This window comes from Lichenostomus cassidix, chromosome 22, assembly GCF_008360975.1.
Source record: "Lichenostomus cassidix isolate B80296 chromosome 22, HeHo_3.0, whole genome shotgun sequence".
Taxonomy (NCBI): Eukaryota; Metazoa; Chordata; class Aves; order Passeriformes; family Meliphagidae; genus Lichenostomus; species Lichenostomus cassidix.
In genome coordinates this window covers 162,568-176,057 of record NC_139502.1, presented here as the reverse complement: position 1 = coordinate 176,057, position 13,490 = coordinate 162,568, and the positions used below count along the sequence as shown (strand labels likewise).

The window sequence follows — 13,490 nt, the reverse complement described above, 5'->3', positions numbered from 1 at the left end:
GAATGAGAGTGGGGGGAGTCACGTGGGTTGACCACGCCTGTGATGGGAAGGGGAGCAGCAATACAGCCAATGGGACGCGGATGCTTCTTGCGCATGAGCAACTTCTGCCACTCAGCGGCCTCTGGAGCTGCGCCTGCGCACTGTCGCGCCTGGTGGCTCCTAGCGGCACTTCCGCCCTTACCCAGCCCGGAGTCGCCTCGGCGGTTTTGCGACAGCCGTAAGTGCGTGGGGTGCCCGGCGGAGCGGAGGGACCGGACGGGACAGGGGCGGCGGCGCGATGAGGCCGCAACAGGCGCCTGTATCGGGCAAGGTGTTCATCCAGCGCGACTACAGCGGTGGGACGCGCTGCCAGTTCCAGAGCAAGTTCCCGGCCGAGCTGGAGAACAGGGTGAGGCGGGGCGGGGCGGGCGGAGGCCGGCGCGGGGCGAGCGGCGAGCGGCGCTCGGAGCCTACTCGGCGGGCAGGGACGGGCCCGGGCTTTACGGGCGTGCGCCCAGGTGGCGTTCGTAGATGCCCTGCCCGGCTCGGAGCCAGTTCCGCGAATTCCCCGAGCGCGGGGCAGCATATCCTGTACGAACCTCTAACCGAGGCCGTTCAGGTGCGGGAGCGGGCGTGGTTCCTCCCCCGTGTCCCCGTCCGAGACTGTGGTCAGTCCTGGGGGAAGGCGGTTCGTTTGCCGCAGTAGAGCAGAACGTACTCGTTGTCTGTGAGAACAGAGCCGGCTCTGTGCTCTCAGGTGTTAACACTGTCCTCTGCCTTGGAATCCTGCCCGTCCTGCCGAACCCGCTTAGAAGCCTCACAAATGCTGTCTCAAGTACTTTTGTTTTGCTCAGTGCTATCAGATGTGATATTTTCAGCTAATAGTCAAACGGACACTCCTTGCCATTTTGTTTCTCACACTCCACTTTTTTCTCTTCCTTGTTCCTTTGTTCTGTTTTGTTGAGGGTGCGTTTGGTCAGCACTTGCGGCAGCACCGAGGCACTGTGGGTATCAGGACTGTCCATCCACTCTCCCCCTGCTCATTTTAACCCAGCACATCTCTGTGTGTGATTTCCGGTTTTTTCACAGTTGAGTTGCACATTTTAGGTGTGTTGTTCTGAGTGGTTTTGTGTCCACATTGTGTTGAATTCAGACTCAGCCTGAGCACTGGACAGGTGTGTAACAAAGATATGCAGGTGTGTAACTCATTGTGTTTCAGGCTTGGGCTCTGAGTACAGTGCGGATAATCCATGAGAAGAGGTGGATGTACAGAGGTATTGGTGAGGTCTGAAGTGTGCAGCTGACAGCCCCACTTGCTTCTCTTGCAGATTGACAGGCAGCAGTTTGAGGAGACAGTCCGGACACTGAACAACCTCTATGCAGAAGCTGAGAAACTTGGGGGCCAATCTTACCTCGAGGGATGTCTCGCCTGTCTGACTGCCTACACCATCTTCCTGTGCATGGAGACGCACTATGAAAAGGTATGTGTTTGCTTCCCCTTCAGCCTGCAGGCAAGTACTTGGTTCTTGGTTACTTTCCTGTGACTTGCAGCATTGTTGTACAGACTCTGTATGCATGTACCTTAGACATCTTGGTACTGATCAGTTTGGGTACCATGGAGGTCACCCTGAACCACGTGGGAAATGCCTGCACTGTGGAAACATCAGACCAATTGTGTGTTAGTTCTCACATTGCCATATTTGTGATATTGCTGTGATATCTGACTCTTAAATAAGGAAACAATTATGACTACTGTGCTGTTTCATTACCAGGTTCTAAAGAAAATTGCCAAGTTCATTCAGGAACAAAATGAGAAGATCTACGCTCCTCAGGGCCTTCTGCTGACAGACCCCATTGAAAGAGGATTAAGAGTCGTATCCTTCTGTAGCTTCTGGTTGTCTCCTGACATTGTCTCCTGGTTTGTGCTCCTTGTTTGTCTCAGTGAAGCACTTCTGCTCATGCTTGTTCTGTGATACAGCAGAATCTGTGATTAGTCTTGTTGCTCTTTGTTGTGTCCTGGTCTCCAGTCAGGTTTTAGTATGTTAAGATCTGGCACACGGAAATACCGTGAAAATGTGGAACCTGACTTTTGTGACTTCCGTGAAAGAGCACTCAGGAGCCTTCCTGTATTCCAGTGACCTCCAGAAATGCTGTTTTTCTGATTGGGAAAAGAAGTGACCACGTTGATAGGACAGAAATTGATGTTGTGAGAGCAAGAGGTGGCTGTTACTTAATTTGCAAGCCTCAGCTCAGGTTCTGATTAAGATTTTGACATACAACATCAAGCCCAGCACTTGCTCTTGCTTCCAGTGTGGCTTATTTCAACCCTTTTTCTTTGGCTCTTGAGCCACACTGCAGACACTTTATGTAGTTATTGCCTGAAGTTATAAAGACCTCTCATAGCAAATGGGGGAATATAATGAATAACACATCTTTCTTTGAAAATATTGAAACCGCAGCAACTTGGAACTGAATGCCAATTGAATGTATGATAGGGCTATTTCCTTGCAGGTGGGTTTTCTGTGTTCTTACCCAAACAGCTCAGAGCTGTCCAGCTACATGACTCCTTTTTTCGCAAAGTGTTTTCCATTGTTCATACACCTGGAAAAAAAAACCAGCAACATTCACTTGAATAAAAGTATTTTCATTTTGGTAAGTGACTCCCATTAGCAGTGTTAATGTTTTTGCTTGGTGCACAGCCTTCCCTGAAATTCAGCAGAAGTGGCGCAAGGCTCAAACCCTCTGTATGCAGCACCAAGTTCCTGGGCTGGGAGCCAGTGCTCTGACCTGGTGGGGTATCTCACATGGACTGTTCCCTTTGCTTTGGAGCTCTTGAGACCTGCCTTAAAACAGCTAAGATATCAAAAGTCCCAACCTCTTAATGTTTTTCTGCCCTTTTCTGGTTTCTTTCATAATCTCTTTATAGTGTATTTCCCTAACAGCTTTTCTGTGCAGATTGAAATTACCATTTATGAAGACAGAGGTTTGACCAGTGGAAGATAGAACTGTGGAGTCTCAGGTACCGGTTACCTTTATCTCAGATCAATCTCAGCGTCTTTCTATGCTCAGAGGGGTGCATGCTGTCATGCTGAGACAGTGTATCCCACCCTTTTATGTAATCAAAGACTGTTCACATAAATCATGTGTGGACCCAGCTCTTCCTGGAAGTAAAAATATCAGTACTGGGCATGAAGTTCCTGATCATTACCTTGGAGAAATTCAGGTCTCGATTGTGTAAATGTGCTAACTTGTGCTATATTATGTCCAAAATTCTTCTCAGGTCAGTAGAAAGTGTACTCTGTCCCTGGGTGTATTCTAGTATACAGAGCCTTTTTGTTGCAGTTTTTCAGTAGGCTGCTGTTATAGTTCTTATGCTGGTATCTTTACTTGTGATGCTTTCAGGTAGGTGTGGCCAGGAGCCTTGAAAAGCTCTGCTGAGAAGCTCTCAGCTCTCTTGGTGCTATGGGGAAAGTCACAAAGTGAAGAGTGTTCACAGGACTTGGAAGGGAAAGGCTAAAATACAGGCTCATTCTAATTGTATCCAATATAGACCACCAAAAGTACTATCCCTGACTTTGCTTTTGGAAAGCTTACGTTGGGACTGGGTCCCTTGTGTTAGGTGCTCTGCACGTCCTGGAATGGGAATATTAAGTCTGGATTGTTGGCAGTGTATACAGAAAAGAGATTGGAAATATTTATGCCCGTTATGCAAAAAGAAACAAACAAAGGTTTTTACTTTCTGTTGGACCAATGAAATCAACATTTCTGGGTTCTGCTCATGCTGCTCACCATGACACATGGTAACTTGCTCCTCCTGCTACACTCCTCCCAAGATAACAAACTGCAGCTGTGGTAAGGTTTTTGTAGGGGTGCTTTTGATTTGATTTAGGAGGTTTCTAATTTTATTAACTTCTTTTCTAGATGATAGCTCACCGGTGGACTTGCTGTACCAAGGTTCCCCTACCTCCTACTTTAGAGCATCATTCCTTTCTCTGCTGCCAGATCCACAGTGCCATCTACTACAAGGACTAACTTCCTCAAACTGCTCCCCAGGGGGTGACCTAGCTGGTCAGCATCCACTTTGCAGTAGATTTGGAAGCAACGGGATCACTTTTTAGTTTTGGTTTGGTTTGGGTTTTTTTCTCAAGAAAAAACAGAAGTGGTCAAGCTATGTTCTCTCCTGAAAGAAACGGGGCCCTCAGCCCAACAGAGGTTTAGTTTTAGTCCTGTAAGTGCAGTGCTGTTCCTCCCTGGTTCTCAAACCCTTCTGTATGTCAGCTCGGCTTTGGAAAGCTCCAGCTCAAAGTTGGGAATTTCCCTCCAGATCAGTATTAGCGTGCAGAGATACACTGTGCCTCTTCCCAGTGAGGAGTGACTCAAGGCAACATCTCTTGTGCTGATCCTTGTGGAAAACCAAAAGGCAAAGTGTTCCTTGTGTTAATGTCTTGGTTCTCCCTAGAAGAGGGGGAGTAGCCAGACTTAAACCCTGGTGGTTTTTCTGCCCCTATGTCTGTGCTGTTGTTGGCCCTGTCAGTGCTCACCAAGCGGGGCCTGTTCTGTCATGAAACAGCACAGTAAAGTGGATGCTGAGCCAATAAAAATAACAATTCCCACCCTACTCTGATTAGTATGTGAAGTGTAAGACTGTTTCTTTATGAACTTATTATATATTATTTATAGGAAAACATTGATTTGACAAACTGTAAGATACTGTGTAAGATGGATTCATTGAGGAGTTGAGCTGTGCATTCCTTAGCATCCCCGTGCATGGACATTGCTCAGCAGTACCTGCACGAGTGAAGTTCCCACAATCCAAGCTGGCTGAATCCTTTGTCTTACATCCTTTTCCATTATCAAAGCCCAGGTGTCCTAGTATAGGGGCCGAGTGTCAGTGTCCAGTTATAGAAGGAACTCAGGAGTTGAGAAGAGACAGTTTAGCAGGGGTAAAGGGGCTGGATTGGTGGCTGGTGGTGCTGCAGGTGCTAATACTGGAACTCCAGGCTCATTCCTCAGCCACTGTGGGGTTTTTGTTTGAGATTTGATTAATATTTTCATTGTATAAAACTTGTTTTTTCTAAACTGTAACAGTGTTTGCCTTTCACAGCTGTTGCAATATTGGCAGAAGTACTGATGGATCAGTAAACCTTTTCTTAAACTGTGTGCAGGTCTGTTCTGGCAGCGCCGTGGTGTGGGGCACAGGGTGACTCAGGAGTGCTGGGCCAGGAATGGCCAGAACCGCAGCGCCCGAGGGCTTGATCTATGGTGCACTGGGTCTGTTTCCCTGGAGGTCCCTTGTCTGGTTGAAGGGCTGGTTTTGCCAGTGTGCGCTTCGTGCCTGCCGCTTGCAGGCTGGGGAAGGGGGGCGTGTCATGTCTCGTGAGCCCTGATTGGCTGACATAGCTGCAGTTTCAATCCGCCTCTTGATTGGTCAAAAAATCTGCAACCTGAATCCACCTCCTGATTGGCCCAGAAGTTGCAGCTTGAATCTGCTCCCTGATTGGTCGAGAAAGCGGTAGCTCGGTTCACTTCCTGACTGGCCAAAAAAGCTGCATTTTCTATCCACCTTCTCATTGGCTAGCTTCAATCCGTTTCCTGATTGGCTGAAGAAGCTTCTGCTTCAATCCTCTTCCTAATTGGCCGAAAAAGCAGTGGTTTCAATCTATATTCTGATTGGCCGAAAAAAATGGCTGTTTTCAATCCGCCTCCCGATTTGCAGAAAAAGCTGTGGCCCTTATCCGTTTCCTGATTGGCCAAGAAAGCCGGGTCGTGAATCGGTATCTGTGTTCCGGGGGGCTTGCGCGTGCGCTGTTGCTGGGCGGGTCGGTTGGCGGGAGGTATGGCGGCGGCGGCCGGCGGGGATTCGGACGGCGACAGCGAGGAGATGGTTCTCACGCCAGCACAGCTGATCCACAGCCTAGAGCAGGTACCGTGTGCTAGAGCGACGGGCGTAGGCCGGGGAAAGCAGCGGGGTACTGAACGCTTGACGCTCTGGAGCAGATGCCGAGCAGCGGGGCCGCGGCCGTGTTTTTGCCCCCTCGCGGATGGAGTTGGGGTGTTCCTCGCTCTCACTGACAGCGTGCCTTCTTTCAGGCCTGGTTGAATGAGAAATTTGCTCCAGAACTGCTGGAGAGTAAACCTGAAGTCATCGAGTGTGTTGTGGAGCAGCTGGACCATATGGTAGGTTCTCCAGGCTGGGGTGGTGGTACAGGTAGGCCCCTGGTTCCCTGGTCTGGTAGATGCATGCCTGAGTCTCGCTGGGGGTGCTGGTCCTCTGTCTCTGAAACAAAGCTTCTCCAAGTTTCTTCTCTGAGGTTGCCTTAGAGAGGAGCCGAGGTACAAGGAAGCAGTGTGCTTTGGGTCACCAAAAGCAGCCATAGTCTGGTTTTATGGGTTCTATGTACAAGATCTGTCTTCCTCTCTGTTTCTTGTTTGACATTTCAGCCATTTAATTTCTCTTTGCTTTTTCTTGCAGGAAGCAAACCTGAAACGGGCAAAGAGAGGAGACCTGAAGGTCAGTGTTCACCACATGGAGATCGAAAGGATCCGTTACGTGCTTAGCAGCTACTTGCGGTGTCGACTGGTAAAGGTAATGCTTGCTGTGCAGCCCAGAGAGTGAAAATACCCCCCTTTCAGGAGGGGTATTTACCCACACAAAGCTTCCTGCTTCAGCAAGGCATTTAATTAAAGTCTTTTCTCTCTCTGTTCTCGGAAGCATAACTGAAAGAAATTACTTTCTTGGACACACTTTCATATTGTAATGAAGGAAGATTACAGCAATGTTGGTCAGAACACTGCGAGTGCTGTTTGCTTCATCTACGCTTGGGGGGGCACAGCTGAATGCTGTCCTGTCCTGCCTGAGTCCTGCTACATGCACACATGGTTGTACAGCTTGGCAATCCCATGTGATGTCAAAGTTATTTCAGGAGGAGGAATTTGAACAGGTCTGTGGCTCCTCATAGAGCTTGTAGGGGAAGCCAGTAGACAGTGGAGATTTAAGCACTGAATTCTTGGGAGAGATCTGTATCATTCTTTTGGATTGTGTTCTAATACTAGATAGAGAAGTTTTTTCCCCACATCCTGGAGAAGGAGAAGTCTCGAGCTGAAGGGGAGCCATCCATTTTATCACCAGAGGAGTTTGCTTTTGCTAAAGAGTGAGTATGTTTTCAATGTATCTTCCTCCCCTTTTGTAGATTATAGAGACTCATCTGTGTGTTTTGCTGAAGTTCTTGAGGCTGCGAGCCTTAGACAGGTTTGAAGTAACAACCAGTGTAGCTGAAACAAAATAACTTTGGTGACTCTTGAGTCAAGTTTCCAGGGTAGGGCAGGGGCCTGTCTTGGCTGTGCCTGTGGTCCGAGGAGCTGCTGCTTACTCTTGTTTTGAGTTAATACTCTCCCTGCAACTTTATATTTGATTAAACAAGTCAATACTTCAATTATGTGTTTCAGGTACATGGCAAACACAGAGGCTTACCTGAAAAACATGGCCCTAAAACATATGCCACCTAACCTGCAGAAAGTGTCTCTCCTAAAGTCAGGTGAGTCCATCCAGACTCCAGGGTAATCTGAAAATTGTAGAAGCAAGGGAAGTGTAGGGAAAGCTCCAGGGAGCCCCAAATGTAAGGACTAGTCCATCACTTGCTGCTCTGTTGAAGCAAAGATGATGTGATAGTGTTGTAACATGGCTCCATGCTGCTATTGGAGGATTATGCTGGCTTCTGCTCTCCAGTCCTGTCTTATGCTGGCACTGGGCACATGCGTCTGGTTAGAAGTCTCTGGTGTTGCCTTTGCTGGCTATGAGTTTGCTGCCCCTCAGATCCCTCGCGTTCTGCAGAGGAACATAAGTGAGGGCTGAGCTTGTGCTCTGAATCTGTTGTCTGCAGTTCCAAAGCCCAACCTGGACTCCTTTGTGTTTCTGAGGGTGCTGGAGCGGCAGGAAAACATCCTGGTGGAGCCAGAAACAGATGAACAGAGGTAGGTGGGCACTTCTTCATGTGGCATAGGTATCAGTCAGTGTCACTGATGGGCATAGGCTGCAGCTGAGGTCCCATCTGTCTCTGCAGGGAATATGCCATCAACCTGGAGGAGGGCTCGCAGCACCTGATCCGCTACAGGACCGTGGCCCCTCTGGTGGCCTCAGGAGCCGTGCAGCTTATCTGAGAGAGAGGTAAATGCGTGGTGGGAGGAGCAGCCACTGCATCATCTCCTCTGCCCCTGCTACACTGGGGCCAGCAGGAGCTCCCCATGGGGCTGCCCAGACCAGGTCCCCTTTGGGGGTGGGTCCTCTCCCAGGGCCAGGTGCAGGCAGAGAATGTGCAGGTGCAGGCCAGGTGCAGGCCAGATGTGGCAGGCAGAGAACAGTGGCATTGAGGGTGGGTACCACAGTGTTGTACCGTGGGGCGTTCATTACCCCCACAGCTCATCAAGGTCCCAATTGCTTGTGACATGCCCAGCATACAGCCATACAGTCCTTGCTCTGGCATTCCTGAGTGAGAGCAGGCTGTGTCACAGCACTTCCTCCGTCTTGGCTTTGTAGTGGCCTTGCCGAAGTTCCCTTAGAGACCCAAGAGAGTGAGTGTAGCTGCTGCCTCCTGTTCCCAGGCTGGTTTGACAGCAGATGTGGACTGGGAGTATCTATCCTCAAAAGCAAATAGTCTTAGTAAACAGGAGGGCACTCTCTTTCAAACCTGCAGTTGTGTGCTCATTCTGTTCCAGTTTAGCACTGTTTTTTAAATTAGGCCGTTGGGTGGAAACAGTGACCAAGTGATGTGCCAGCCAGTTGTGTGAAGTCCACCTTCTCCCGTCAGCTTTGATCTCATCACACGGTCTGTGCAGCCCTTGGTGTTGTGCAGGTGCCCAGTTGCTCTGAAGTAAACTGGGAGATACTTCTGCATCATCTTTGCCACAGATCCATTGAGAAAAAAACCACCACACATAAAGATACTTGCTGGAATCTGGGTTCTTGCAGAAGGCATTGGGAACATGTGAAGGGTACAAGCTGCAGCTCAGAGGAAAGGGAATATCATGAGCAAGCAGAGGAGAGCCATAGGGTCCTGTATGGAATGCTTAGCACCAGCTCCATACTTACAGTAGGAAAGGAGGATTAAGAGTTTACCAAGTTTGTTCCCTTTATCTTTCTGAAAACATGAGCTGAGTGATGGCCATGAGCTTAGGAATTCAGGGTTTCTATGTGCCTGGAATTTCTCCTTTAAAGCAATGTTACACAGACAGACAGCAGGTTTGTCCTTCCCTGGGAAAGCCCTCCCTCTGAGGAGGGCAGGCTGCACCAGACTTGTTCTGGGTATGCAGCCTCTGTCCCAGTGTGGATACAGTTGTACCATTACAGCCCCTTCTCATAGGGCCAAAGAGGAATTATGCTGCTTTTTCCTGGCATTTTGGCATAAGGAGTGCTATCCATATAAAATACCCACCTTGCTATTACATCTGAGATTTGCCTGCAGAATAGGCCCGTGTTTAGAATTGCTGCCTGGATTGTGTGCTGGTAATGGCATTTCTTTCCCTGGGCCAAGGAGTGAGTGCCTGCAGGAGCCTGTGTTGTCTCTGATCAGATTGTGAACGGTGCAATTGTGATTGCAGCTCTGGGAATGTCAGACAGCATTTGCAGACTTGTCATAAGCCTCTTCCTAACCAGAGCAACTGGTTCACGCTCAGGGTGTTTGTGCCATGGCCATGGTGCCTTTTCATTGCCTGTGCGAAATTTGTGTTTTGTTCTGCAGTTCTGCTACAAGCACAACCTCTGTGCAAACTTGACACCTAAGCTGGGCTTGTGTTCATCAGGGCAGGGTCTCTCTTCCCTGTATGGTCTGCATGAGAGATGTCTGGAGAGCACCTTTCTCTGCCAGGCTGGGGGTAACACAGGGCATCTTGTAGTGTGAGTGGCTTTGCATGTGTGGTTTATAGTCTTCCTAATTAATCCATTTAGGTAAAGAAGATTCTTTCAAGTATAGACATTAAGAGGGGGCTGGGTTTAATCCTTAGGAATCAGTAGCGTATTCCTCTGGACAGCCCCCCAGGAAGGGCTTGTGGATTGTGCCCTGCCTGTATTTACAGCCAGACAGCTTCACAGAGGTGACTGAAGCTCCCAGACAAAATCCTCGTTAATCTGCTGCTGTGGAAGTGTGTTCCACAGGATCTGCCTGAGGAATGTGTAGGTGGCATGTCTGGCAGGCTTTCTCCTTGGCCCTATTCAGTTTGACTGAATGCTTGTCCAGACAGCTTGCACTTGCCATAGTGCTGCGTGTTACATGGCTGCAGCAGCCTGAGTGTGAGTGGCATCTGTCATCTTCTAGCAGCTGAACCTTAACTGACCTGATGGTTTCCAGAGTGCCTGTGGTTCAGCTCCTCTCTGGAGCTTGGCAGCTGGCACATGGCAGTGACCTCACAGGCTAGGCAGGAGTGTGGAGATTGCTGGTAGGCTGAGATCAGTCAGGCTCCAAGTGAGAGTTAGTTGTGGCACACCTGAAAATGCTGCCTGCTTTTGTGTCCTTCTGTGACTAAATACTGGGACATCTGTGAAACTGCTAACACTGCACCTCTGTTCTGTCTGTGCTGGGGGAAGAAATGTCCACAACTTTGTTGAGAAAATGATGGTTTTGGCTTGTACTTTTACATAGAGGAGAAGACACAGGAATGCATCCACCTTAATCTGTGCTGCTGGGAGAGAATGGGCAAAGTAGGAGCAGCTTTTCCAGCGTCCGTGGGTTCTGCTGGTTAACTTGAGCTCAAACACATTCCTTGTTCTCTGCGCTCCCCTGGGTGGAAATAGCTTGGGTTTACTTAATGATTAGCTCTGAATGCAGAGTAAGTGGATGGTGAAAGAAGTTGCAGGGAGGGCACTGATGTTGAGCTGCAATTTCCCTGCCTGAGCCAGAACTGCTCTCCTGGGGGCCAGACAAAAGTGGGACAACTGATTTCATTGCTACCAAGACTCATGTCTGTGTTGGCTACCCCAGGTCACTGAAGTGGAGGGGGTTCCAGTCTGCCCGAGACGACATGTTGAAAGGATGTTTTTGCACTAAACCACGTACAGCATATTTTTGCCTGGTGGGCACTGGGTTCAAGCTCACTTTGGCCATTCTGTGATAGGTGCCTTGCCTTGTGCTGCAGACATTCAAGCATGGTGGTGATGGAGAGCCATGTAGAAATACTAATAGGTCAGTCATGAGCTGATGAAAATCTGTGCTGTCAGCAGGAACAATCAGGGCTGCTTAACATAAATGGCTAGACAGCTCTGGGGAGATTAGCAAGGAGTACAAGGCAGAGGTGATCTGGTTTAGGTGACAGTCTGCTGTCAAGGAGTCACATGTAAGCTGAACAGTGAGGGTGATTTTGAATATAGATGTCAGGGACACCACAGTGTCTCTTACCCCCTTGGGTGTGAGCAAATTTCCCTCTCAGTGAACACATCTAGGGTGAGAAGCTTGTGAGTTGGTAGAGGATGAGCCAAGGGTTTGGGTTATTCTCTGCTTAGACACCCTGGACACAGCTGTCTTTGGAGAAGCACCTGAAAAGGGATGTTTAAAACCAGTTCAAACCACCCCTATTAAAGACTATGTGAGAGGAACATGCTCCTCTTTCTCTCAGAGCTACCTCGCGGTGTTGATAGTTCCACAGACACTGGTCCTCCAAAAGCACTCGTGTTTTTCTGGCACCGGGAGCCATTTCTGTGCTGTTCCCCCTGTTGGCTCCTGTCTGGTGCAGTAGAAGGCCGCTCTGTGCCCTCTCCCCCAGCCGGGCCCGGTAGCGGCGGGTCTCCGGGAAGCGGTGCCGCTGCCCCCGGGCTCTTCCCCTGGCCCAGCCCGGTCCGAGCGCGGCCCCGCGGAAGGGGGCGGGGGCAGCCGCGGACCCCATTGGCCGCTCGGGAGCGCGGCGTCGGCGTTGATTGGCTGGCGCGGGGTGTCCCGGCGGCGGGCGCTCCCACGGCTCCATTGACGCGGAGCCGCCGCGGCGGGAGCGGAGCGGAGCGGGCGGGACGCGATGAGCTGCGGCGAGTGAGCGGGGTCGGGGGCGGGTGGGGCCGGGGTGCTCGCCGGGGCTGACGGCTGGGTTCGCGCCGCCTGACCCCCTCTTCGCCTCTAGGCTTTTCCAGGTGTGCAGCGGGCGGGCTGTTGCCCCCCCAGCCATGCCCGTGGACCTGGCCGTGCGGCTCTGCCTGAGCCACTCGCCCCCCATCCGCAAGCTGCTGAATTCCTACGAGGAGCTGCGGGGCAACAGAGGCCGCAAACCCCTCCGATCCTGTCTCAACCAGAAGCTGAGCGCAGAACCTGAGCCAGAGTGGCGAGACAGTACCAAGAACTCCAAGAGCCAGAAGAAGAAGCGGGTTGTGTTTGCTGATATGAAGGGGCTCTCACTGACAGCTGTCCGCTTCTTCTCAAAGATTGAGGAGGACCTCTGTGATTTGCAGCATGCTCTGTCAGACCTTGCCCGTTTCCGACCCAGGCTGTGGGACTCACGCCCAGAAGTGTGCAGGTATGTGCTGGACTTCCCCCAGCCATCTGCGGACTACGTTGCATTCCGCAACAGCCTACACAGGAACTTTGTCTGCCTGGAGAGCTGTCTAATCCAGGACCGTGCTCTGTCAGGGACAGTGAAGGTTAGAAACATTGAATACGAGAAGAAAGTGACGGTCCGTATCACCTTCGACGGCTGGAAGAGCTTCCGGGACTTCTCCTGCCAGTACATGCATAGCACATATGGCTCAGCTGACACAGACATCTTCTCTTTTGAGCTTACCCTGCCCAAGCCGTCCATCTCCCGTAGGGTCACAGAGTTCTGCATCTCCTTCCAGTGTGGACAAACGACCCACTGGGACAACAACCATGGGAAGAACTACAAGATCTGTCATGTGGGCATGATCCAGCCTCCATCCCATGCCGTGAAGAGTGCCAGCAGGGCCTGGGAGCATTTTGGTACCTCTGGGGCTGCTGCTCTAGTTCTTTCTCAGTTGCAGACCTGGCAGCATTCAGAGACCCAGGCTCCGTATTGGTAGGAAGGCAGCATGTGGAGAGATCTAGGTCCATTCCACATCCTAACTGGTACAAGGGTCTTTGGGGAGGGGTCAGCTGCAGACAATGCTGCTCATGGTTTTGTTAGCTCCTTCATGGCCTGCTGCTCTATAAGCAGCTGCCAGTCTCTGCAGGCACTTCTTCACTGCTGTCTCCTGCTTACAGAGGCTGGAAGCTGCTGGTTGGAGTAACTCTTGCATGTAGGTTCTCAAGGAACACAAGTGAGAGTAGGGGATTGACAAGGAAAGGGCTGTGGGCTGGGACCCGCGGCCATGTCAGCCACCCCGGTGCTGCCCAAGTGCCTTGTGTGGAGGGAGATTCTACGGAGGGGGCATGGTCCTTGCGCTGCTGCGCCCTCCCGCTGCAGGCGCTCTCCAAACCGCGGTCCCGAGGAGGGCTCGCCGTGGGGTTACTGGGCCGGGAGCGGCGGGGTGCCTCCGGTCGTTCGTGCTGTAACGGGGAGTTAATAAAGTGACGGCACTTCGCGAC

The 13,490-nt window shown here is 50.8% G+C and overlaps 2 protein-coding genes and 1 pseudogene across 3 annotated transcripts; all 3 read left to right on the top strand.

Moving 5' to 3' along the window:
- Nucleotides 1–223: 223 nt before the first annotated feature.
- GOLGA7 (golgin A7) lies at nt 224–5,139 on the top strand. Of its 2 annotated transcripts, XM_085080662.1 has the most exons (5): nt 224–388; nt 1,308–1,460; nt 1,752–1,853; nt 2,935–2,998; nt 3,901–5,139. In XM_085080662.1, the coding sequence occupies exons 1-4, from the start codon at nt 278–280 to the stop codon at nt 2,980–2,982; spliced, it is 414 nt and encodes a 137-aa protein (XP_084936788.1). In that variant the 5' UTR covers nt 224–277; the 3' UTR covers nt 2,983–2,998; nt 3,901–5,139. The 2 variants fall into 2 exon arrangements, with proteins under 2 accessions (XP_084936788.1, XP_084936787.1); XM_085080661.1 differs by lacking the exons at nt 2,935–2,998; nt 3,901–5,139 and adding an exon at nt 2,491–2,645 and having other exon boundaries at nt 1,752–1,897.
- Nucleotides 5,140–5,770: 631 nt separating this feature from the next.
- Nucleotides 5,771–11,565, top strand: GINS4 (GINS complex subunit 4). Its single transcript, XM_085080660.1, has 8 exons — nt 5,771–5,902; nt 6,070–6,156; nt 6,452–6,565; nt 7,033–7,130; nt 7,426–7,514; nt 7,860–7,950; nt 8,040–8,143; nt 8,715–11,565. The coding sequence occupies exons 1-7, from the start codon at nt 5,816–5,818 to the stop codon at nt 8,134–8,136; spliced, it is 663 nt and encodes a 220-aa protein (XP_084936786.1). The 5' UTR covers nt 5,771–5,815; the 3' UTR covers nt 8,137–8,143; nt 8,715–11,565.
- Nucleotides 11,566–12,118: 553 nt separating this feature from the next.
- On the top strand, nt 12,119–13,489 carry LOC146427939 (protein phosphatase 1 regulatory subunit 3C-B pseudogene; annotated as a pseudogene).
- The last annotated feature ends 1 nt before the right edge of the window (nt 13,490 follows it).

Excerpts from the sequence above, each read along its gene's own strand:
- GOLGA7 (XM_085080661.1), top strand. The coding sequence starts at position 278 with ATGAGGCCGCAACAGGCGCCTGTATCGGGCAAGGTGTTCATCCAGCGC. Across the intron at positions 389-1,307 it reads CGGCCGAGCTGGAGAACAGG|ATTGACAGGCAGCAGTTTGA; the intron begins GTGAGGCGGGGC and ends CTTCTCTTGCAG. Across the intron at positions 1,898-2,490 it reads TCTCCTGACATTGTCTCCTG|GTGGGTTTTCTGTGTTCTTA; the intron begins GTTTGTGCTCCT and ends ATTTCCTTGCAG.
- GINS4 (XM_085080660.1), top strand. The coding sequence starts at position 5,816 with ATGGCGGCGGCGGCCGGCGGGGATTCGGACGGCGACAGCGAGGAGATG. Across the intron at positions 6,566-7,032 it reads TGCGGTGTCGACTGGTAAAG|ATAGAGAAGTTTTTTCCCCA; the intron begins GTAATGCTTGCT and ends TTCTAATACTAG. Across the intron at positions 7,131-7,425 it reads GAGTTTGCTTTTGCTAAAGA|GTACATGGCAAACACAGAGG; the intron begins GTGAGTATGTTT and ends TATGTGTTTCAG.